This window comes from Pezoporus flaviventris, unplaced genomic scaffold, assembly GCF_033815535.1.
Source record: "Pezoporus flaviventris isolate CSIRO_AGI_PZ_B2104156 unplaced genomic scaffold, CSIRO_AGI_Pfla_v1 ptg000179l, whole genome shotgun sequence".
In the NCBI taxonomy this organism is placed as follows: Eukaryota; Metazoa; Chordata; class Aves; order Psittaciformes; family Psittacidae; genus Pezoporus; species Pezoporus flaviventris.
In genome coordinates, this window is record NW_026892727.1 from 286,186 (window position 1) to 308,256 (window position 22,071).

Here is a 22,071-nt window from a genome sequence, read left to right on the forward strand (position 1 = left end):
CCTCTATGACTTCTCTATGACTCCACTTTGACTCCTCTATGACTTTTCTATGACTCTTTTTTGACTCCCCTACGTTTCCTTTATGACTCCTCTATGACTCCTCTATGACTCCTCTATGACACCTCTATGATTTCTCTATGATGCCTCTTTGACCTCTCTTTCACACCTCTGTGACTCCACTATGACCCCTATGAGTTTTCTATGAGGTGTCTATGATCCCTCTGACACCTCTATGACCCCTCTATAACACCTCTATGATGCCACCATGATGCCTCTATGACTAATCTATGACTCCTCTATTACTTGTCTGACTCCTCTGTGACTCCTCTATTACTTGTCTATGACTGACTCCTCTATGACTCCTCTGTGACTCCTCTATGACTACACTATGACTCCTCTATCTCTCCACTATGACTCCTTTGACTACTCTATGACTCCTCTGACTCCTCTATGACACCTCTAAGAATCTATGACTCCTCTATGACTTCTCTATGACTCCTTTATGAGTCCTCCATGACTCCTCCATTACCCCACTATGACTCCTCCATGACCACTAAATGAAACTTCTATGCTTCCTCTAAAACCCCTCTATGACTCCTGTATGACTCCACTATGACTTTATGACACAATGGCTTCTCTATGACTTCTCTTTGACACATCTATGATGCTATGAATTCTCTATGACTCCTCTATAACTCCTCCGTGACTCCTCTGTGACTCCTCTATGACTCCTCTATGACCCCTCTATGACCCCTCTATGACCCCTCTATGACTCCTCTATGACTCTATGACTTCTCTATGTCTCTATGACTCCTCTACAACTCCTGTATGACACTAGGACTCCTCTATCACTCGTCCATGACTCCTCTGTGATTACACTATAACTGCTCTATGACTCCTCTATGACACCTCTATGACTCTATGAAAGTAAGACTCCTCTCAGACTCCTGTATGACTCCTCCATGACTCCTATATGACTGCTGTATGACTTTACTATGACTCCACTATGACTCCTCAATGACTCCTCCATGACTTCTCTATGACACTCTGATTCCTCTCTGAGTCTTCTCTGATGCCTCTCTGACTCCTCTATGACTCCTGTCCGAAAACTCTAAGACTCCTCTAAGACTCCTCTATGAATCCTCTATGACCCCTCTAAGACCCCTCAGTGACCCTCTATGACTTCTCTATGACTCCTCTATGTCATGGTCCTGCTGGGACCTGAGTTTCTCCCCCCAGGAACCCTGTGGGCAGGGACTGGGGCTTTGTCACTCTCCTGGGTTCAGCAGTAGCCGGCATTTTTCTCCTTCTTAGTAGCTGGTGCAGTGCTGTGCTTTTTGACTTTCAGCCTGGGAACAGCGCTGGTAACACCGGTGTTTTCAGTTGTTGCTCAGTAATGTTTACTCTGACCAAGGACTTTGTGAGTCTCACGCTTGGCAGGGAGGAGGGGAAGCCAGGGGGAAGAAGAGACGGGATACCTGACCCAAACTAGCCAAAGAGGTATTCCATAGCACAGCACGACATATGCACTATATAAACTGGGGTCAGTTACACGGAAGGGGTAGTTCACTGCTCGGTCAGGCTGGGTATCTATCGGCAGGCGGTAAGCGGTTGTATTCTGTTCCCTTGTTATTTCCTTTATCATTATTATTACTGGTGCCAGCAGCAGTGATTTGTGTTACACCTTAGTTCCTGGAGTGTTTTTATCTCAACCCGTGGGCGTTACGTTCTTTCCATTTTCCTCCCCATCCCTCCGGAAGCGGGAGGACGGGGTGGGGGGATTGAGCCAGTGGCTGCATGGTTCTGAGTTGCCGGCTTGGCTTAAACCACAAAAGTCACTGCTGTCATTGCACAGCAGGGCATCCCCTACCCAAGGAGGTTGTGTTGGTCTCTGCTTCCTTGCCATTTCTGCCTAGGACAGGCTTGAGCTGCAGCCCAGCAGCCCTGCTCTGCCTCCCTTTGGATGCATGGCCTCGGTCCAATGTTTCCTATATTCCAGACTGGGAAATGCTCTGGGTGCTCTGGGAAAGCCTGAGAGTCCCCTTTCAATACTCCCTTCAAGGGCATCCTCTCCTCAACATGCTATTGATTCCTGAATCCTGGAATTCCAGACTGGATTGGGCTGGAAGGGACATTAAAGCTCATCCAGTTCCAACCCCCAGCAACGGGCAAGGACACCTTCCATTAGAGCAGGTTGCTTCAAGCCCCTGTGTCCAACCTGGCCTTGCACACTGCCAGAGATGGTACCCTGTGCCAGTGTCCTACCACCACCACCCTCACACAGAAGAGCTTTGTCCTGAGATCTCATCTCACTCTCCCCTCTGTCAGCTTAAAGCCGTTCCTCCTTGTCCTGTCCCTACAGGCCCTTGCAAATAACCCCCCTCCAGATTTCTTGTAGGCCCTGTTTAGGAATGGTTTTAGTAAGGTCTCCCTGGAGCCTTCTCCAGGCTGAACACCCCCAGCGCTCTCAGCTGTCATTACTGGAGACATACTCCAGCCCTCAGAGCATCTTTGTGATAATTCATAAGCCCATCATTGTAGGATCAGAAGTGAACAGAGGTTGGAAGGGACCCCAGCAGGTCTCAAGTCGAAACTGTCAGGAGCAGAGTCAGAGCAAGTGGTTCAAGGCTTGATTTAAGCTGAGTTGGAAATCCTCAAGGCCAGAGACTGCACAGCCTCTCTGGGTGACCTGATGCAGCACTTGCCTGAGCCGATGGGAACAAGGTTTCCTTCTGTCCTGCCTGAACCTCTCCTCTGTCACTATCCCCCACTGCCTTTTGTCCTCCCAACAGGCACCACGGTGAGGAGCCTGGCTCTGTATTCTCCATGTCCTCCTTGCTGCTACAGGCAGCCAGTCCCCATCAGCCTTCCCTTCCCAAAATCTCAGGTCCCCATCAGCCTTCCCTTCTCCAGGCTGGAGAAGCCCAGCTCCCCCAGAGTCTCCCCACAGGCATCTTGCTCCAGTATCTCCTGACCTGAGGGCCCATTATTAAACCCACACCTGAACTGCAGATCTGAAGCCTGTATGGAGGATTCCAGATCATCCCTTCCCTTGTTCTCCTGCCGTGCTCCTGCTCATACAGCCCATGATGCTGCTCTCCTCCCTTGCTGCCAGGGCACATGCTGCCTGCTGTCCAGCTCCTGCCCACCCAGACCTTTCCCATGGGCTGTTCTCAGCCAGGCAGCCCCAGCCTGTGCCATTGCAGGGCAGTCCCCTGCAGGGACCTCTGTGTCCCCTGCTCTCCTGCCCAGGACACCCCCCCATGCCATCCCATCTCCCCACATCAGCACAACAGCCCTGGCCCTTGGGCACCCCGAGAGCTCTTCCTGCTGCAGGCACAGAGCAGCCATCCCAGAGCTGGAGCAGCCAGAAAGCTGCTTTCATTCCCCTTCATTCCTGCCATGTGAGGACATATCACAGAGAAGAACTTGCTGCAGGATCATTTATTTCCCTTAAATAAAGTGAGACACCTCCATTGACGCAAAGCCTGTGTGCCAGACAACACGAGTGGCTACTTAAGGAGGAGGAGATGAAAACTGACATTTCTATGAAGACATCACCACAAATCGAAACAGGAAAACAAATGTAAAGCAGGAAAGACAGACATGGCCTGTCATGACCTACACTGGAAGCCCTTTGCAGGGTAAAGCAAGCAGCGTATATCTGCTGAAACACATCTGGTCACCAGCTTCCTCACAGCATCCTTCAGCTCCTGGTTCCTCAGGCTGTAGATGAGGGGGTTCACTGCTGGAGGCACCACCGAGTACAGCACTGACACCACCAGATCCAGGGATGGGGAGGAGATGGAGGGGGATTTCAGGTAGGCAAATGCGCCGGTGCTGAGAAGCAGGGAAAGCACAGCCAGGTGACGGAGGCACGTGGAAAAGGCTTTGTGGCGTCCCTGCTCAGAGGGCATCCTCAGCACAGCCCTGAAGATCTGCACATAGGACCCCACAATGAACAGAAAAGACCCATATGATAAACACACACCAACCACAAGAAGCCCAACTTCCCTGAGGTAGGAGTGTGAGCAGGAGAGCTTGAGGATCTGGGGGATTTCACAGAAGAACTGCTCCACAGCACTGACTCGGCACAGGGGCAGTGAAAATGTATTGGCTGTGTGCAGAAGAGCACTGAGAAAGCCACTGCCCCAGGCAGCTGCTGCCATGTGGACACAAGCTCTGCTGCCCAGGAGGGTCCCATAGTGCAGGGGCTTGCAGATGGCCACGTAGCGGTCGTAGGACATGGCAGTGAGGAGAAAATACTCTGCTGAAATGAAAAAGACAAAGAAAAAGAGCTGTGCAGCACAGCCTGTGTAGGAGATGGCCCTGGTGTCCCAGAAGGAATTGGCCATGGATTTGGGGACAGTGGTGGAGATGCAGCCCAGGTCCAGCAGGGAGAGGTTGAGGAGGAAGAAGTACATGGGGGTGTGGAGGCGCTGGTCACAGGCTGTGCTGGTGATGATGAAGCCATTGCCCAGGAGCGCAGCCAGGGAGATGCCCAGGAAGAGCCAGAAGTGGCAGAGCTGCAGCTCCCGCGTGTGTGCGAATGGCAGGAGGAGGAACTGGGTGATGGAGCTGCCGTTGGACATGTGCTGCCTCTGGGCATGGGGCACCGTCAGAGGAGAAAAAGGCGGTGACAGGTTAGGACAGGAGGGATGTCAGATACAGAAGTTCAGTTTACACATTCACAACTGAGCACATTTTAGAAGCAGAGGAGAGGTTCAGCGTCATCACCAGTCATGTCATTACACTGCTGAGGCTTCTTCCTAGGTACAATCAGAAGAGCATTGCTCAGAGCAAAAAGTCTCAGTTCCTTGCAGAACCAAGAGAGCTGCAGTTTCCATCAGTCGTCTCCCACTTGCCCTGTGCTCAAACTTGCACTGCCTGTAAGGTGCCTTCACACACAAATTGATCTTAAGAACTCCCACAAACACCTGTCCGGTGCTGAGACCAGGGGAGAACAGTTTTAAGGGACAGTCCACAGAGCTCTCACGCTGAGAAGCAAAGGGCTGTGGGCAGCAGAGCACAGCCAGCAGTCACCTCCAGCGGCAGACCCCAAGAGAGCTGCCTGAATGCACCCTCCCCAGGGCTGGGCTGCACTTTTCCCCCACTCCCTGCCCATCCATATCTCTGCTGCCTGGAGCTGTCCCTGCCAGGAGCTGCTGCTCTGTGCCCAGCTCTGCTCCCTCTCAGTGCTCCCAGAGCCCATGCCATGGGCTGTGTGCTCAGCTCTGCCCTGCCCACCCCCTCCAGCAGCAGGGCTCTGCCCAGGGGCATCTCTGCTTGTGCAGGGGCTCAGGAGCAGCTCACACAAGCCCTCTCAAGGCTCTCGGTGCCTCCCCCAAAGCAGAGAAGTAAATTCCCAGCTCCCACTGCCCAACCTGCCCACCAAGAGGGAAAACCATCAAAGTTCAGCATCCTTCCCTATCAGGTAAATGATGCCTCAGTGTCTTTCAGAAGGACCCTCTGAAGAAGTGCTCAGAGTGACGGCAGATTGGAGCAGCATCACCCACACAGCACTTCCCTTCCCCGTCAGGGGTTTCTCCTTTCCCCACAGCTCCCCCCGAGCTCCATGGGGAGCTCCCGGGCAGGCCGAGTGCTGACCCTGGCAGGCCGCAGTGTCCCTGCACCTGCACACAGCCTTTGGGCTGCAGGGACCCTGCTGCAAGGGCAGCGCTGGGCACCCCTGCCTGCACACCCACATTCACACCCTGCAGCCAGCCCTGGGACAAGGGACCTGCCTTGTCCTGTCCCTGCATGGTGCAGGGGGAAGCCCTGCTCTGCAGCACATCCTCCTCCTTATCTACACAGAGAGAAACTGCAGCTGCATTGCCCTGCACCCAGTGCCTTACCACAAACAGGACTGGGAAGGTTTCTCCTTCAGAAGGTTCCTCCTCCTCCTCCTCAGCAACCTCCACTGCCAAGTGCCTTTAAGCTCCCTGTGTCTCACAGGTCTCCCCTCGGTCCCAGCTTAGCAGCAGAGGCCCAGCCCAAGGTGGCTCTGCCTCTGCCCCCTGGGCTCCTTCCAGGGCTCCCTGGGGCTCAAGGAAAATACCATGGGAAACAGCCTGATGATACAAAGATTTAAGGCTAAAAATCTTTGTTTCCTACAATCAATCAATTAATTTGAAAATGGCCCTTTGAGAACATCAAGTCCAACCATTAACCTATCTCTGGGAAGTCCACACACTGAGCATGAGAGCCTCTCTGACAGGATACCCTGGTGTGATGGTCAGCAACAGCAACGGGGGCTTTAAAGTTGAATTTTACATCCTACCTTAATTTCACTAATTTATATCCTATTCTGTTTCTTGTTAAACATTCTGCTATCCATTAGAGCATAGAAATCAGCTGAACAAGTTATGCTGATGCAGAAACTTGTCCATATATATAATTGTAATTAAACGACTCTCTGACGTCTCTATGATACCTCTATGAGTAAAGCAACACCTCTATGGGTAAAGCAACCAAACATCGCCCTCGATTTATAACTGGAATTCAGCACTACTCTGTTTGTTGGCACAGCGGCAAGAGGTGAGCACAGCACTCTGAGAATGATGGACTGACTTTAGTTACGGGGTGGAATGTGCTGATGCATTTCCCCCCCATTTCCTGGAGCCCTCTGCTTCCCCAGGAGTTCCTGTTAGGCCCCAGCCTTTGCACAGTGCAAGTAGTTGGATGCTGGCTGCTCCCTGGCTGCATCAGGAGCTCTGGTTGCCCGGCAAAGGTGGGAGCAGCACACAGAGATCAGGAAAGTTGGATACTCCCTGCTCATACAAGGAGCTCTTTCAGGTTGATCAGTCATTCCCTAAATCCTGAACAGTTTCACAAGAGGCATGGGGGACTTCTCTGGGAAACACATTCCAGTGTCTCACCACCCTCACCGGAAAGAATTTCTTCAGAGAATACAGTTTCTGTTTCACTGCAGACAAAGGAGGCAGGAGAGAAGGGGTGGGGAGCACGCACCCCAGCCCCGACTCCGCACAGGGCAGCGAGGGGTGCTGCTCTTCGATACAGCACAGCTGGGCTGAACTGAGTCAGTGCTTACACAGAAACCTGTCCTTGTCCCTGATGAAGCTCTGCATTCCACAGGCTTCTCCACAAGTACCAGCCCATCTGTTTTTCTTGTCACGTCTTGCACAGTGTCACAAGCTGTGGCACAAGGGGAGGCCCTTGTTGCTGTTTCTCCTGGAACACAGGGAAGTAGAAAATGAAATACTTTTTTAATAATGAAACCCCTTCCAGTGACCTTGGAAAATATGGAACAAGATGCTAGAGCCCTACAGGTTTTACCAGGAAGAGCAATAATTAACTAAAACTTCCCTCCTGTGCTGTTTCCTTTCCCAGCCCATGGATACTTTCCTCAGTAACTTTCAAGTGAACCTGGCACAGCAAGAGATCTGTGTGTCTGCTGCACATGAAGATGAACAGTTCCTTTTGGTGTTAGAGCTGTAGAGTCAGGTTTATCTCCAAAGCAACTCAATCATGGGCCAAGGAAAGAGTCAGGGAATTTTCAGCTGTACCTGCAGTGCCCTGCAAAGGCAAGGCAAGTCAGGGCCAGGATGCGCAAGGCAACGCAGGGCAAGGCGAGGCGAGGCAAGGCAGGGCAAAAGAAGTTATGGCAAGGCAAGGCAAGGTAAGGCAAGGCCAGGAAGGGCAGGGCAGGGTAAGGCAGGGCACGGATAGGTAGGGCAAGGCAGAGCAAGGAAGGGCAAGGCAGATCAATGCAAGGTAAGGCAAGGGAAGGCAAGGAAATGCCAGGAAAGGCAAGGCAAGGCAATGAAAGGCAAGTCAAGTCAAGGCACGGCAAGGCAAGGTAAGTTTAAGGCAGATCAAGGCAAGGCAAGGCAATGCCAGGCAAGGCAAGGCAAGGCAATGAAAGGCAAGGCAAGTCAAGGCATGCCAAAGCAGGGTAAGGCAGGGCAAGGAAGTTCAAGGCAGATCAAGACAAGGCAAGGCAAGGCAAGGCAAAGCAATGCAAGGGAGGCAAGGCCAGGCCAGGCTAGGGCAGGCCAGGCAAGGCCAGGCAAGGCAAGGCGATGCAAGACAAAGGAAGGCAAGGCAAGGGAAGGCAATGCAAGGCTAGGGAAGGCAAGGCAAGGCAAGGCAAGGCAAGGCAAGAAATGGCAAGGCAAGAAAAGGCAAGGAAAGGCCAGGCCAGGCAAGCCTATGACAGGCCAGGCCAGGCCAGGCAAGTCAAGGAAATGCAAGGAAAGGAAAGGCAATGCAAGGCCAGGCAAAGCAATGCTAGGCAAGGCAAGGCATATCCAGACCAGGCTATGCCAGGAAAGGGCTGTCAAGTCAAGGCAAGGCAAGGCAAGGCAAGGCAAGGCAAGGCAAGGCAAGGCAAGGCAAGGCAAGGGAAGGCAAGGCAAGGCCAGGGAAGGCAAGGCCAGGAAAGGCAAGGCCAGGAAAGGCCAGGTCAGTCAAGGCCAGGCAAGGCAATGCAAGAAAAAGCAAGGGAAGGAAACCCAAGGCAAGGCAAAGCATGGCAAGGGAAGGAAAGGCATAGCAAGGCATGGCAAGGCAAGGGAAGACAGGGCAAGACAAGTCAAGGCATGGCAAAGGAAGGAATGGCATGGCGAGGCGAGGCAATGCGAGGCAATGGAAGGCAAGGCATGGTGACTCATGGTGAGTCGAGGTGAGGCAAGGCAGGGCAACAGAAATAAAGACATAGTGAGGCGAGGGAAGGGAAGGGAAGGGAAGGGAAGGGAAGGGACGACGAGGCAAGGCAAGCAAAGGGAATTGAAGGCATGGCAAGGCGAGGGGAGGCAAGGCAAGACAAAGTGAGGTGAGGCGAGGTGAGGCAACGCAATACAAGACAAGGCAAGATAAGGCAAGGCAAAGCCATTAAAGGCCATGGCAAGGCAAGGTGATGCGAGGCGAGGCAAAGCAAGGGAAGGAAAGAGAAGGCAAGGCAAGGCATGGCAATGGAAGGCAAGGCAAGGGAAGGGAAGGCAAGGTGAGGCAAGGAAACCTGCAGATGAAGCACTCTATAGGCAGATAGGAAAAGCCTCACGCTCGCAGACCCTTGTTCTCATGGGGGACTTCAACCACCCTGACATCTGTTGGAAGGACGGTACGGCCCGGCACAAGCATTCCAGGAGGTTCCTCGATTGTGTAGAAGACAACTTCCTTCTGCAAGTAATAGAGGAGCCGACAAGGAGAGGTGCCATGCTTGACCTCGTGCTCACCAACAGGGAAGGGCTCATTGGAAATGTGACGCTCCAGGGCAGCCTTGGATGCAGCGATCATGAGATGGTCAAATTTGAGATCCTCAGGACAGTGAGAAGAGCGTGCAGCAAGCTCACTGCCCTGGACTTCAAAAGAGCAGGCTTTGGCCTCTTCAGGAACCTGCTTCGGAAGGTTCCATGGGATATAGCCCTAGAGGGCAGAGGGGCCCAAGACCGTTGGTTGATATTCAAGGATCACCTGCTACAAGCTCAGGAGTGTTGCATCCCAACCAGAAGGAAGTGCAGCCCGAGGGCCAGGAGACCTCTTTGGATCGAAAAGGAGCTGCTGAGGAAACACTGAAGGAAAAAAAAAGAGGCTTCTAAAACGTGGAAGCAAGGACAGGCGGCCTGGGAAGAGTACAGGGATGTTGTCTGAGAAGCTAGGGGCCAGGTTAGGAAAGCTAAGGCTCAGTTAGAATTAAACTTAGCTAGAGGTATTAAAGATAACAGGAAGGGATTCTACAGGTACATAGCAAATAAAAAACAGAGTAGGGATAATGTAGGCGCCCTCAGGAAGCTCTCAGGAGAACTGGCTACACAGGATTTGGAGAAGGCTGAGGTTCTGAATGACTTCTTTGCTTCAGGCTTCACTGTCCAAGGCTCTGACTGCACCACCCAAGTCTTGGAAGGCAGATACAGGGACTGTGAGAATGAACACCTTGCGCCCACTGTAGGAGAGGAACTGGTTCGAGACCATCTTAAAAATCTGAACGTGCACAATTCCGTGGGTCCTGATGAGATCTATCCGCGGGTCCTGAAGGAGCTGGCAAATGAAGTTGCGAAGCCGCTGGCCATCATATTTGAAGAATTGTGGCATCAGGTGAAGTTCCCGATGACTGGAAAAAGGGAAATATAACCCCCATTTTCAAGAAGGGGAAAATGGATGACCCAGGGAATTACAGAGCAGTCAGTCTCACCTCTGTGCCTGGCAACATCTTGGAGCAGATTCTCCTGGAAGTCATGCTAAGGCACATGAAAATCAACAAGGTGCTTGGTGACAGCCAGCATGGCTTCACTGAGGGGAAATCCTGCCTGACCAATGTGGTGGCCTTCTATGATGGGGATACAGAACTGATGGACAGGGGTAGAGCAGTTGATGTCATCTACCTGAACTTGTGCAAAGCGTTCGACACTGTCCCACATGACATCCTTGTCTCTAAATTGGAGAGACATCAATTTGATGGATGGACCACTCGGTGGATAAAGAACTGGCTGGATGGCCACACGCAAAGAGTTGTGGTCAATGGCTCAATGTCCGGCTGGAGACCAGTAATGAGGGGTGTCCCTCAGGGATCGGTGTTGGGACCGGTCTTGTTTAATTTCTTTGTCACTGACATGGACAGTGGGATTGAGTGTGCCCTCAGCAAGTTTGCCGATGACACCAAGCTGTGTGGTTCAGTTGATACCCTGGAGGGAAGGAATGCCATCCAGGGGGACCTTGACACGCTTGTGAGGTGGGCTGATGCCAACCTCATGGAGTTTAACCATGCCAAGTGCAAGGTTCTACACCTGGGTCGGAGCAATCCCAGGCACAGCTACAGGTTGGGCAGAGAAGAGATTCAGAGCAGCCCAAGGAGAAGGACTTGGGGGTGCTGGTGGATCAGAAAATGAACATGAGCCAGTTTCAGTGTGCACTTGCAGCCCAGAAAGCAACCGTATCCTGGGCTGCATCAAAAGGAGCGTGACCAGCAGGTCGAAGGAGGTGATCCTGCCCCTCTACTCTGCTCTTGTGAGACCTCACCTGGAGTATTGTGTGCAGTTCTGGTGTCCTCAACATAAAAAGGACATGGAACTGTTGGAACAAGTCCAGAGGAGGGCCACGAGGATGATCAGGAGACTGGAGCACCTCCCGTATGAAGACAGGCTGAGGAAGTTGGGGCTGTTCAGCCTGGAGAAGAGAAGGCTGCGTGGAGACCTCATAGCAGCCTTCCAGTATCTGAAGGGGGCCTATAGGGATGCTGGGGAGGACACTCCATTAGGGACTGTAGTGATAGGACAAGGGGTAATGGGTTAAAACTTAAACAGGGGAAGTTTAGGTTGGATGTAAGAAGGAAGTTCTTTCCTGTTAGGGTGGTGAGGCACTGGAATAGGTTGCCCAGGGAGGTTGTTAATGCTCCATCCCTGGCAGTGTTCAAGGCCAGGTTGGATGAGGCCTTGCGTGATATGATTTAGCGTAAGGTGTCCCTGCCCACGGCAGGGGGTTTGGAACTGGATGATCTTAAGGTCCTTTCAAAGCCTAACGATTCTATGATTCTATGATTCTATGATTCTATGAAATGTAAGGCGAGGCTAGGCAAGGCAAGGCAAGGCAATGCAAGACATGGCAGTGCTAGGAATAGCAAAACAAAGGAAGGAAGGTAATGGCGAGGTGAGGTGAGGCAAGGCAAGGCAAGGCCATTAAAGGCCAGGCAAGGCGAGGAGAGGTGAAGAGAGGCAAGGCAAGGCAAGGAATGGCAAAGGAAGGAAAGTAATGGCGAGGCGAGGCAAGACGAGGCGAGGTGAGGCAAGGCAATGCAAGGCAAGGCAAGGAAAGGAAAGGCAAGGCATGGCAAGGGAAGGAAAGACATGGCGAGGTGAGGCAACGCGAGGCGAGGCAAAGCAAGGAAAGGCAAAGCGAGGCAACGCAAGGCAATGCAAGGGAAGGTGAGGCAAGGCGAGGCAAGGCGAGGCGAAGCGAGGTAACGGGAGGCGAGGCAAGGAAAGGCCATTCCAGACCAGGCAGGGCAAGGCTAGACGAGGCAAGGTGAGGCAATGTGAGGCAATTCCAGGCAAAGCAAGGCAAGGCAAGGCGAGGCAAGGCAAGACAAGGGAAGGGAAAGAATGGCATGGCAAGGCACGGCAAGGCAAGGAAAAGCAAGGCAAGGCAAGGGAAGGGAAAGCAAGGCAAGGCAAAGGAAGGCGAAGCAAGGCAAGGCAAGGGAAGGGAAAGCAAGGCAAGGCAAAGGAAGGCGAAGCGAGGCGAGGCAAAGCCAGGCAAGGCAAGGGAAGGAAAGACCTGGCGAGGCAAAGCGAGGCAACGCAAGGCAAGGTCAAGCAAGAAAAAGCAAGGCAAGGCCATTTAAGGCCAGGCAAGGCGAGGTGAGATGAGGTGAGGCAAGGCAAGGCGACACAAGTCGAGGCAAGGCAAGGAAAGGCAAGGCAAGTCAAGAAAAAGCAAGGGAAGGAAAGGCATGGCAAGGCTAAGCAAGGCGAGGCAATGTGAAGGCAGGGCAAGGCGAGACAAGGCATGGCAATGGAAGGAAAGTCCTGGCGAAGCCAGGCAAGGTGAGGCAAGGCAAGGGAAGGCAAGGCATGGCATGGCAAGGGAAGGAAAGTCATTGCAAGACATATCAAGGTGAGGGAAGGCAAGGCGAGGAAAGGCAAGGCAAGGGAAGGCCAGGCAAGGCAAGGGAAGGGAAGGCCAGGCATGGCATGGCAATGGAATTAAAGGCATGGCAAGGCATGGTAAGGCAAGGGAAGGTAAGGCAAAGGAAGTCAATTCAAGGGAAGGCAAGACAAGGCAAGGCAAGGCAAGGCAAAGCAAGACAAGGAATGGCAAGGGAAGGAAAATCATAGAAAGGCATGGTAAGACAAGGGAAGGTAAGGCAAGGGAAGTCAATTCAAGGGAAGGCAAGGCAAGGCAAGGCAAGGGAAGGAAATGCATGGCGAGGAGACGCAAGGCAAGGTAAGGCGAGGCAAGACAAGGCGAGGCAAGGCAAGGCATGGCAAGGGAAGGAAATGCATGGTGAGGAGACGAAAGGCTAGGTAAGGCGAGGCAAGACAAGGCGAGGCAAGGCAAGGCATGGCAAGGGAAGGAAATGCATGGTGAGGAGATGCAAGGCAAGGTAAGGCGAGGCAAGACAAGGTGAGGCAAGGCTAGGCATGGCAAGGTAAAGAAAGGCATGGCAAGGGAAAGAAAAGCATGGCAAGGCAGGCGAATGCAAGGCAAGGCAAGGCAAGGGCAAGGAAAGGCAAGGCCATTCCAGGCCAGGCAAGTCAATGAGAGGCGATGCAAGGCGATGCGAGGCAAGGCAAGGGAACGCAAGGCAATGCAAGGCAAGGACAGGTAGGCAAGGCAATGCCAGGCAAAGCCAGACCAGGGCAGGCAACACCAGGCCAGGCATGGTAAGGCAATGTAAGGCAAGGGAAGGCAAGGCAAGGCAAGGCCAAGCAAGGTAAGGCAAAGAAAATCCAGGCAAGGCATGGCAAGGCAGGGCAAGGCAAGGCAGGGCTAGGCAAGGCAAGGCAAGGCAGGGCAAGGCAAGGCAATGCAAGGCAAGGCAAGGCAGGGCAAGGCAGGGCAAGGCAGGGCAAGGCAAGGCAAAGCAATGCAAGGATGGGCAATGCAATGCAAGGCAAGGCAAGGCAAGCCCTGCATGGCCAGGACAGGCCATGTCAAGCAGGGCAAGACCAGGCTAGACCAGGACATTCAAGGCAATGTAAGGTACGGCAAGGCAATTCAATGCAAGGCAAGTCAAGGGCAGGCCAAGCCATGCCAGGAAAAAACAGGCAAGGTAAGTCAATGCAAGGTAAGACCAGGATATGGAAGGCAAGGAAAGACAAGGCAAGGACAGGTAAGGCCAGGCAAGGCCAGGCTAGGGGAGTCCAGGCCAGGCAAGGCAAGGAAATGCAAGGCAAGGCAAAGCAAGGCAAGGGCAGGCAAGGCAAGGGCAGGCAAGGCAAGGCAAGGCAGTGCCAGGCAATGCAAGGCAAGGCAAGACAAGGCCAGGAAAGGCAAGGAAAGGCCAGGGAAGGGAAGACAAGGCCAGGCAAGACAAGGCAAGGCAAGGCCAAGCCAGGCAAGGCCAGGCAAGTCAACTCAATGAGCGGCAAGGCAATACAAGGCAAGTCATTACAAGGCAAGGCAATGGAAGGAAGGCACGTCAAGGCAAGGCCAGGCCAGGCCAAGTCAGGCAAGGCTAGGCAAGGCAAGTGTCGTGGTTTAAAACTAGTCAGGCAGCTCAATCACTCACTGCCCCCTTCTTGCCCCGCCCCACTCCCAGAGGGACGGAGAGGACAATCGAAAAGGATTCAACTCCCACGGGTTGCGATAAGAACAGTTTAGTAACTCAGCTATAACACAAATCACTACTGCTACCACCAAGAATAATAATGATAAAGGAAGTAACAAGGGAAGAGAATACAACACCTCAGCACCAGCTGACTGATAACTTGCCCCGCAGCCTGACCAAGCAGCGACCAATACCTCCTTTAACCTGGAGACCTAGCCCTTCCAGGTAACTCTCAGTTACATCCTGGGATTGATGTGTGGTGGTATGGAATACCTCTTTGGTCAGTTTGGGTCAGGTATCCTGTCTCTGCTACCTCCCGGCTTCCTCTCCTCCCTGGCAGAGCATGAGGCTCACAAAGTCCTTCGTTAGGCCAAAACATTTGAGCAGAAACTAAAAATATTGGTGTTACCAGCTCTGTTCCCAGGCCGAAAGTCAAAACCAGAGCACTGCACCAGCTACTAAGAAGGAGAAAAATGACTGCTACTGCTAAACCCAGGACACTCGCCAATGACCTTTCTAAGAGTCCCCTAAGACCCCCCTAAGACCCCTCAAGGAGTTCTCTATGACTCCTCTAAGACTCCTCAATGATGCCCCTATGACTCCTCTATGATGCCCCTATGACGCCTCTATGATTCCTCTATGACTCCACTAAGACTCCTCAATGATGCCCCTATGACTCCTCTATGATGCCCCTATGACGCCTCTATGATTCCTCTATGACTCCACTATGACTCTAAGACACCTCTATGACTGTAAGACTCTTCTATGTCTAACTTCTCCATGACTCACTCCCCTAGGATTCCTCTAAGACTCCCCTATGACTCCTAGATGACTCTACTATGACTCCTTTATGACTCCTCTACAACTCCTCTATGACTCCTCTATGAATCAATGACACTATTACTCTCGAAGACTCCTCTAAGACTCCTCTATGACTCCTCTATGACTCCTCTATGTCTCCTCTATGACAACTCTATGACCCCTCTATGACCCCTCTAAGATTCTTCTATGAGCCCCTATGACTCCACTATGACCCCATTACAACCCCTCTATGACCTCTCTATGACTCTACTATGAATCCTCTATGAACCCTCCATGACACTTCTATGACTCCACTATGACCCCTCTATGACCCATCTGTGACTCTTCTATGAATCCTCTATGACTCCACTATGACTCATCTATGACTCCTCCATGACTCTTCCATGTCTCCTCTACGACACCTCTACGACCCCTCTACAACTCCTCTACAATTCTTCTATGACTTCTCTATGACACTATGACTCCTCTTTGACACCACTATGATTCCACTATAACTCCTTTATGTCTTCTGTATGAGTCCTTGATGACTCCTCTATGGCTTCTCTATCAATCTATGACACTGTGACTCCTCTATGACACCTCTATTAATCCTCTATGACTCCTCTCTCATTCCTCTATGACACCTCTATCACTCCTCTATGACTCCTATATGACTCCTGTATGACTCCTCTATGACTCTATGACTCCTCAAGGACTCCACTATGACTCTTCTGTGACTCCAACATGACTACTCTACGTCTCTTCTGTGAATCCTCTATGACTCCTCTATGACTGCTGCATGACTCTTCTATGACTCCTCTATGACTCCTGTGTGACTCCTCTATGACTCCTCCATGACTCCACTATGACTGATCTATGATTCCACTATGACTCCTCTATGACACCTCTAAGAATATATGACACTATGTCTCCTATATGACTTCACTATGACTCCTCTATGACTCCACTATGACGTCTGTATGACTCCTCTATGACTCCTCTGTGACTCCTCTATGACTCCTCTGTGACTCCTCTATGATTCCACTATGACTCCTCTTTTACTCCACTATGACTTGTCTAAGACTCCACTATGACTCCTCTATGACACCTCTATGACACCTCTAAGAATATATAAGTGCAGTTGTCTGATGGTGCGAAAGCCCTTCGTTTGTTTGATGATGCAGAAAGGCCAAGCCCTGACCACAGCCCTTGGAGAAGCAGAGCCTGAAATCCTGAGAATGAAAGTTCTCCTCATAGGCCTTGATGAAAAAGGCAACTGCCATAGTCCAGGGCACAGAGGCCTTTTGTTCTTTTGGGCCTTTCAGCCATGCCAGAACCCTGCCATCTCTGCTGCAGGCTGTCCTACACTGGCCCATGCCTGCACCTCTTTCCCTTCAGGCTGTTGACCCCCATCTTGCTTTCCCACCCAGCTGTCACCTGGCATTTCTGTACCTTCAGTCCCATCTCTGCAACCATCGCTGTCTGTTCCTTGAAACACAAAGCCATGGGCTGAGCCAGACTTCCTGAGTGACCTCTTGCACCACAAGTCCACCTTTTGAGAGACATTTCTCTTTCCTAACTTTGAGTCTGAACCTTCCAAGCTGCACTTTGCAGAGGTTTCCTTCTCTTCCTGCTAGCGAGAAAAACTACATCATCTCTGAAGTCACATTTCACCTAGTTGTAGGCTGCTACTATAGTGTCAATTCAGCAGGTGGAGTGAATATCCCTCAGCAAGCTGATGTAAAGGAGGTTTCTAGAGGAATGGGTGATGCCATCAGTATAGAGAACTAAGCACCATGGGAGATCAGTGGGAAAAGGCAATGGTCTGGATTGAGAACTTCTTAGCAAGAGCCAAAAAGAAAGGTGGTGTCCTTGGGTGCAAGGTACCCCATGCTCTGGGGACAGGGCACCTCATATGGGACAGCTTCCTGCCTGCAGCACCCTCTCCGCTGCACAAACCCCACACTCTGCCCACACTAACAAGTGTCTCACAGAAGCTTTGCACACCTCACTGCAGGAGGTTCCTGCATTCCCCAGGCTCAGGGATGGATCCTGCATTCCAGTCAAGTTTGGGTAGGGCAGGAGAGGGAGACAGGAAGGTGGGCTCATGGGGCATGATGAGCAGCATTCAGGCACCCCCAGCAGTGGGCATTCCCCATGTGCCATGTGGAGGCATGTTCCCATGAGGGAAAGTTCTCAGATAGCCTGGGCAGGGAGTGGGGGGAAAGTGCAGCCCAGCCCTGGAGAGGGTGCGTTCAGGCAGCTCTCTTGGGGTCTGGCACTGGAGGTGGCTGCTGGCCACGCTCTGCTGCCTACAGCCCTTTGCTTCTCCCCATGAGATCTCTGTGATCTGCCCTTTGAAACCATGCTCCCCTGCTTTCAGCACAGGACAGGTGTTTGTGGGGGTTCTTAAGATCACTTTGTGTGTGAAGGCATCATACACAAGTGTTGTAAGCACAGGGCAAATGGGATAGGACTGATGGACACTGCAGCCCTCCTTGCTCTGCACTAAGCTACAAGGAGCTGAGAACTTCTCCCTGTTTCAATATTGTTCTGACTTTCTGTCATACAAAGAATGTTTTATAGCACCCCCCTCCCAAAAAAAAATCAAACAAAAACCACCTCAGCAGTGTTATGCCAGTAAATAAATAACACAGTCCAAATGACTCTAAGGCCGTGCTGATCCTCTCTTGTGCAGCCCAGACTCACTTGAGTCATGAGTACAAGTAGTGAAATTTACAATGAAGTTGGATTTCATCTGAAATCCCTTGTGAACATCACAGTTGGACAAAGCACTGCTTCAGAGCAAAGCTGACTCCCATCCAACCTGGCCTTGAACACTGCCAGGGATGGGGCAGACACAGCTTCTCTGGGTACCCAGTGCCAGTGTCCCACCACTCTCAAAAGGAACAACATCATCTGAATGTCCAAGCTGAATCTCCTTTTTTTCAGCTTAAAGCCATTCCCCCTTGTCCTGTCACTGCACAGCCTCATAAAAAGCCCCTCTCCAGATTTTTTGTAGGCCCTGCTTAGACACGGGAAGATTGCTAAGATGTCTCCCTGGAGCCTTCTCTTCTCCAGGCTGAACACCCCCAGCTCTCAGCCTGTTTCCATTGGAGACGTGCTCCAGCCCTTAGAGCATCTTTGTGACCCTTCATAAGCCCATCACTGTAGGATCAGAGTGAACAGGGGTTGGAAGGGACCCCAGGATGTCTCAAGTCAAACCCACCAGGAACAGGGTCAGAGCAAGTGGTTCAGGGCTTGATTCAGTGTAAGCTGAAATCCCCAAGGCCAGAGACTGCACAGCCTCTCTGGGTGACCTGATGCAGCACTTGCTTGAGCCGATGGGAACAAGGTTTCCTTCTCTCCTGGCTGAACCTCTCCTCTGTCACTATCCCCCACTGCCTTTTGTCCTCCCACCAGGCACCATGGTGAGGAGCCTGGCTCTGTATTCTCCATGACCTCCTTGCCGCTACAGGCAGCCAGTCCCCAACAGCCTTCCCTTCCCAAGATCTCAGGTCCCCATCAGCTTTCCCTTCTCCAGGCTGGACAAGCCCAGCTTCCTCAGCCTCTCCCCACAGGCACCCTGATCCAGTCCCTGCTTGTCCTGAGGGCCCATTGATAAACCCACACCTGCTTGCCAATAGCATTCCTGAACTGGGGATGTGAAACCTGGATGGAGGATTCCAGATCATCCCTTCCCTTGTTCTCCTGCCGTGCTCCTGCTCATACAGCCCACGATGCTGCTGTCCTCCCTTGCTGCCAGGGCACACGCTGCTCCTGTCCAGCTCCTGCCCACCCAGACCTTTCCCATGGGCTGTTCTCAGCCAGGCAGCCCCAGCCTGTGCCATTGCAGGGCAGTCCCCTGCAGGGATGCCTGTGTCCCCTGCTCCCCTTCCCAAAACATCCTGAGAGCTCTGCAGCCCCCCCATGCCTTCCCATCGCCCCACACCAGCACAACAGCCCCATTCAATGGGCTCCCCAAGAGCTCTTCCTGCTGCAGGCACAGAGCAGCCATCCCAGAGCTGGAGCAGCCAGAAAGCTGCTTTCATTCCCCTTCATTCCTGCCATGTGAGGACATATCACAGAGAAGAACTTGCTGCAGGATCATTTATTTCCCTTAAATACAATCAGAGACCAGAGTGACACAAAGTCTGTGGGTCACACAACACGAGTGGCAACTTATTTAGGAGATGAAAACTGGCATTTCTATGAAGACAACATCATCACAAATTGAAATAGGAAAACAAATACAAAGCAGGAAAGACAGACATGGCCTGTCATGACCTACACTGGAAGCCCTTTGCAGGGTAAAGCAAGCAGCGTATATCTGCTGAAACACATCTGGTCACCAGCTTCCTCACAGCATCCTTCAGCTCCTGGTTCCTCAGGCTGTAGATGAGGGGGTTCACTGCTGGAGGCACCACCGAGTACAGCACTGACACCACCAGATCCAGGGATGGGGAGGAGATGGAGGGGGGTTTCAGGTAGGCAAATGTGCCACTGCTGAGAAGCAGGGAAAGCACAGCCAGGTGAGGGAGGCACGTGGAAAAGGCTTTGTGGCGTCCCTGCTCAGAGGGCATCCTCAGCACAGCCCTGAAGATCTGCACATAGGACCCCACAATGAAAACAAAACAGCCAACAGCAATCAGGATGCCAACCACAAGAAGCCAAACTTCCCTGAGGTAGGAGTGTGAGCAGGAGAGCTTGAGGATCTGGGGGATTTCACAGAAGAACTGCTCCACAGCATTGCCTCGGCACAGGGGCAGTGAAAATGTATTGGCTGTGTGCAGAAGAGCACTGAGAAAGCCACTGCCCCAGGCAGCTGCTGCCATGTGGACACAAGCTCTGCTGCCCAGGAGGGTCCCATAGTGCAGGGGCTTGCAGATGGCCACGTAGCGGTCATAGGACATGGCAGTGAGGAGAGAATACTCTGCTGAAAGGAATAAGAGAAAGAAAAAGAGCTGTGCAGCACAACCTGTGTAGGAGATGGTCCTGCTGTCCCAAAGGGAATTGGCCATGGATTTGGGGACAGTGGTGGTGATGCAGCCCAGGTCCAGCAGGGAGAGGTTGAGGAGGAAGAAGTACATGGGGGTGTGGAGGCGCTGGTCGCAGGCTGTGCTGGTGATGATGAGGCCGTTGCCCAGGAGCGCAGCCAGGGAGATGCCCAGGAAGAGCCAGAAGTGGCAGAGCTGCAGCTCCCGCATGTGTGCGAATGGCAGGAGGAGGAACTGGGTGATGGAGCTGCCGTTGGATATGTGCTGCCTCTGGGCATGGGGCACCGTCAGAGGAGAAAAAGGCAGTGACAGGTTAGGACAGGAGGGATGTCAGATACAGAAGTTCAGTTTACACATTCACAACTGAGCACATTTTAGAAGCAGAGGAGAGGTTCTGTGTCATCACCAGTCATGTCATTACACTGCTGAGGCTTCTTCCTAGGTTCAATCAGAAGAGCATTGCTCAGAGCAAAAAGTCTCAGTTCTTTGCAGAACCAAGAGAGCTGCAGTGTCCACCAGTCCTCTCCCACTTGCCCTGTGCTCAAACTTGCACTGCCTGTAAGGTGCCTTCACACACAAATTGATCTTAAGAACTCCAACAAACATCTGTCCTGAGCTGAGACCAGGGGAGAACGGTTTCAAAGGACAGTCCACAGAGCTCTCACGCTGAGAAGCAAAGGGCTGTTGGGGGCAGAGCACGGGCAGCAGCCACCTCCAGTGCCAGACCCCAAGAGAGCTGCCTGAACGCACCCTCCCCAGGGCTGGGCTGCACTTTCCCCCCACTCCCTGCCCTTCCATATCTCTGCTGCCTGGAGCTGTTCCGGCCAGGAGCTGCTGCTCTGTGCCCAGCTCTGCTCCCTCTCAGTGCTCCCAGAGCCCATGCCATGGGCTGTGTGCTCAGCTCTGCCCTGAACACCCCTGCCTGTGCAGGGGCTCAGGAGCAGCTCACACAAGCCCTCTCAAGGCTCTCGGTGCCTCCCCCAAAGCAGAGAAGTAAATTCCCAGCTCCCACTGCCCACCCTGCCCATCAAGAGGAAAAACCATCAAAGTTCAGGATCCTTCCCTATCAGGTAAATGATGCCTCAGTGTCTTTCAGAGGGACCCTCTGAAGAAGTGCTCAGAGTGACGGCAGATTGGAGCAGCGTCACCCACCCAGCACTTCCCTTCCCTGACAGGGGCTGTTCCCTTCCCCTCAGCTCCCCCCAAGCTCTATGGGGAGCTCCAGGGCAGGCCGAGTGGTGACCCTGGCAGGCAGCAGAGTCCCTGCCCCTGCACACAGCCTTTGGGCTGCAGGGACCCTGCTGCAAGGGCAGCGCTGGGCACCCCTGCCTGCACACCCACATTCACACCCTGCAGCCAGCCCCGGCACAAGGTACCTGCCTTGTCCTGTCCCTGCATGGTGCAGAGAGAAGCCCTGCTCTGCAGCACATCCTCCTCCTTATCTACACAGAGAGAAACTGCAGCTGCATTGCCCTGCACCCAGTGCCTTACCACAAACAGGGCTGGGAAGGTTTCTCCTTCAGAAGGTTCCTCCTCCTCAGCATCCTCCACTGCCAAGTGCCTTTAAGCGCCCTGTGTCTCGCAGGTCTCCAATCAGTCCCAGCTTAGCAGCAGAGGCCCAGCCCAAGGTGGCTCTGCCTCTGCCCCCTGGGCTCCTTCCAGGCCTCCCTGGGGCTCCAGGGAAACACCATGGGAAACAGCTTGAAGCAAGCAATGATCTTCCCTCCCTCAGCTGGGAGGCACACTGCCTTCCTGCAGTGCCATTTCTCTGATGATACAAAGATTTACGGATAAAAATCTTCGTTTCTCACAATCAATCAATTATTTTCAAAAATGGCCCTTTGAGAACATCAAGTCCAACCATTAACCTATCTCTGGGAAGTCCACACACTGAGCATGAGAACATCTCTGGTGGGATACCCTGTTTGGATGGTCAGCAACAGCAACTGGGGCTTTAAAGTTGAATTTTACATCCTACCTTAATTTCACTAATTTATATCCTATTCTGTTTGTTGTTAAACATTCTTCTATACATTAGAGCATAGA

General features: G+C 52.5%; 1 protein-coding gene across 1 annotated transcript; it reads right to left on the bottom strand.

Annotated features, from left to right (window-relative positions):
* Positions 1-3,429: 3,429 nt before the first annotated feature.
* On the bottom strand, positions 3,430-20,302 carry LOC133262020 (olfactory receptor 2D3-like). The gene is made up of 2 exons (XM_061440893.1): positions 20,117-20,302; positions 3,430-3,840 (listed from the first exon to the last, which is right to left on the bottom strand). The coding sequence occupies exons 1-2, from the start codon at positions 20,233-20,235 to the stop codon at positions 3,615-3,617; spliced, it is 345 nt and encodes a 114-aa protein (XP_061296877.1). The 5' UTR covers positions 20,236-20,302; the 3' UTR covers positions 3,430-3,614.
* Positions 20,303-22,071: the final 1,769 nt, after the last annotated feature.

Coding starts and splice junctions, on each gene's coding strand:
- LOC133262020 (XM_061440893.1), bottom strand. CDS start 20,235: ATGCGGGAGCTGCAGCTCTGCCACTTCTGGCTCTTCCTGGGCATCTCC. Junction 3,841..20,116: donor CAGCGCCTCCACACCCCCAT/GTACTTCTTCCT, acceptor CCTGCTTCTCAG/CACCGGCGCATTTGCCTACC.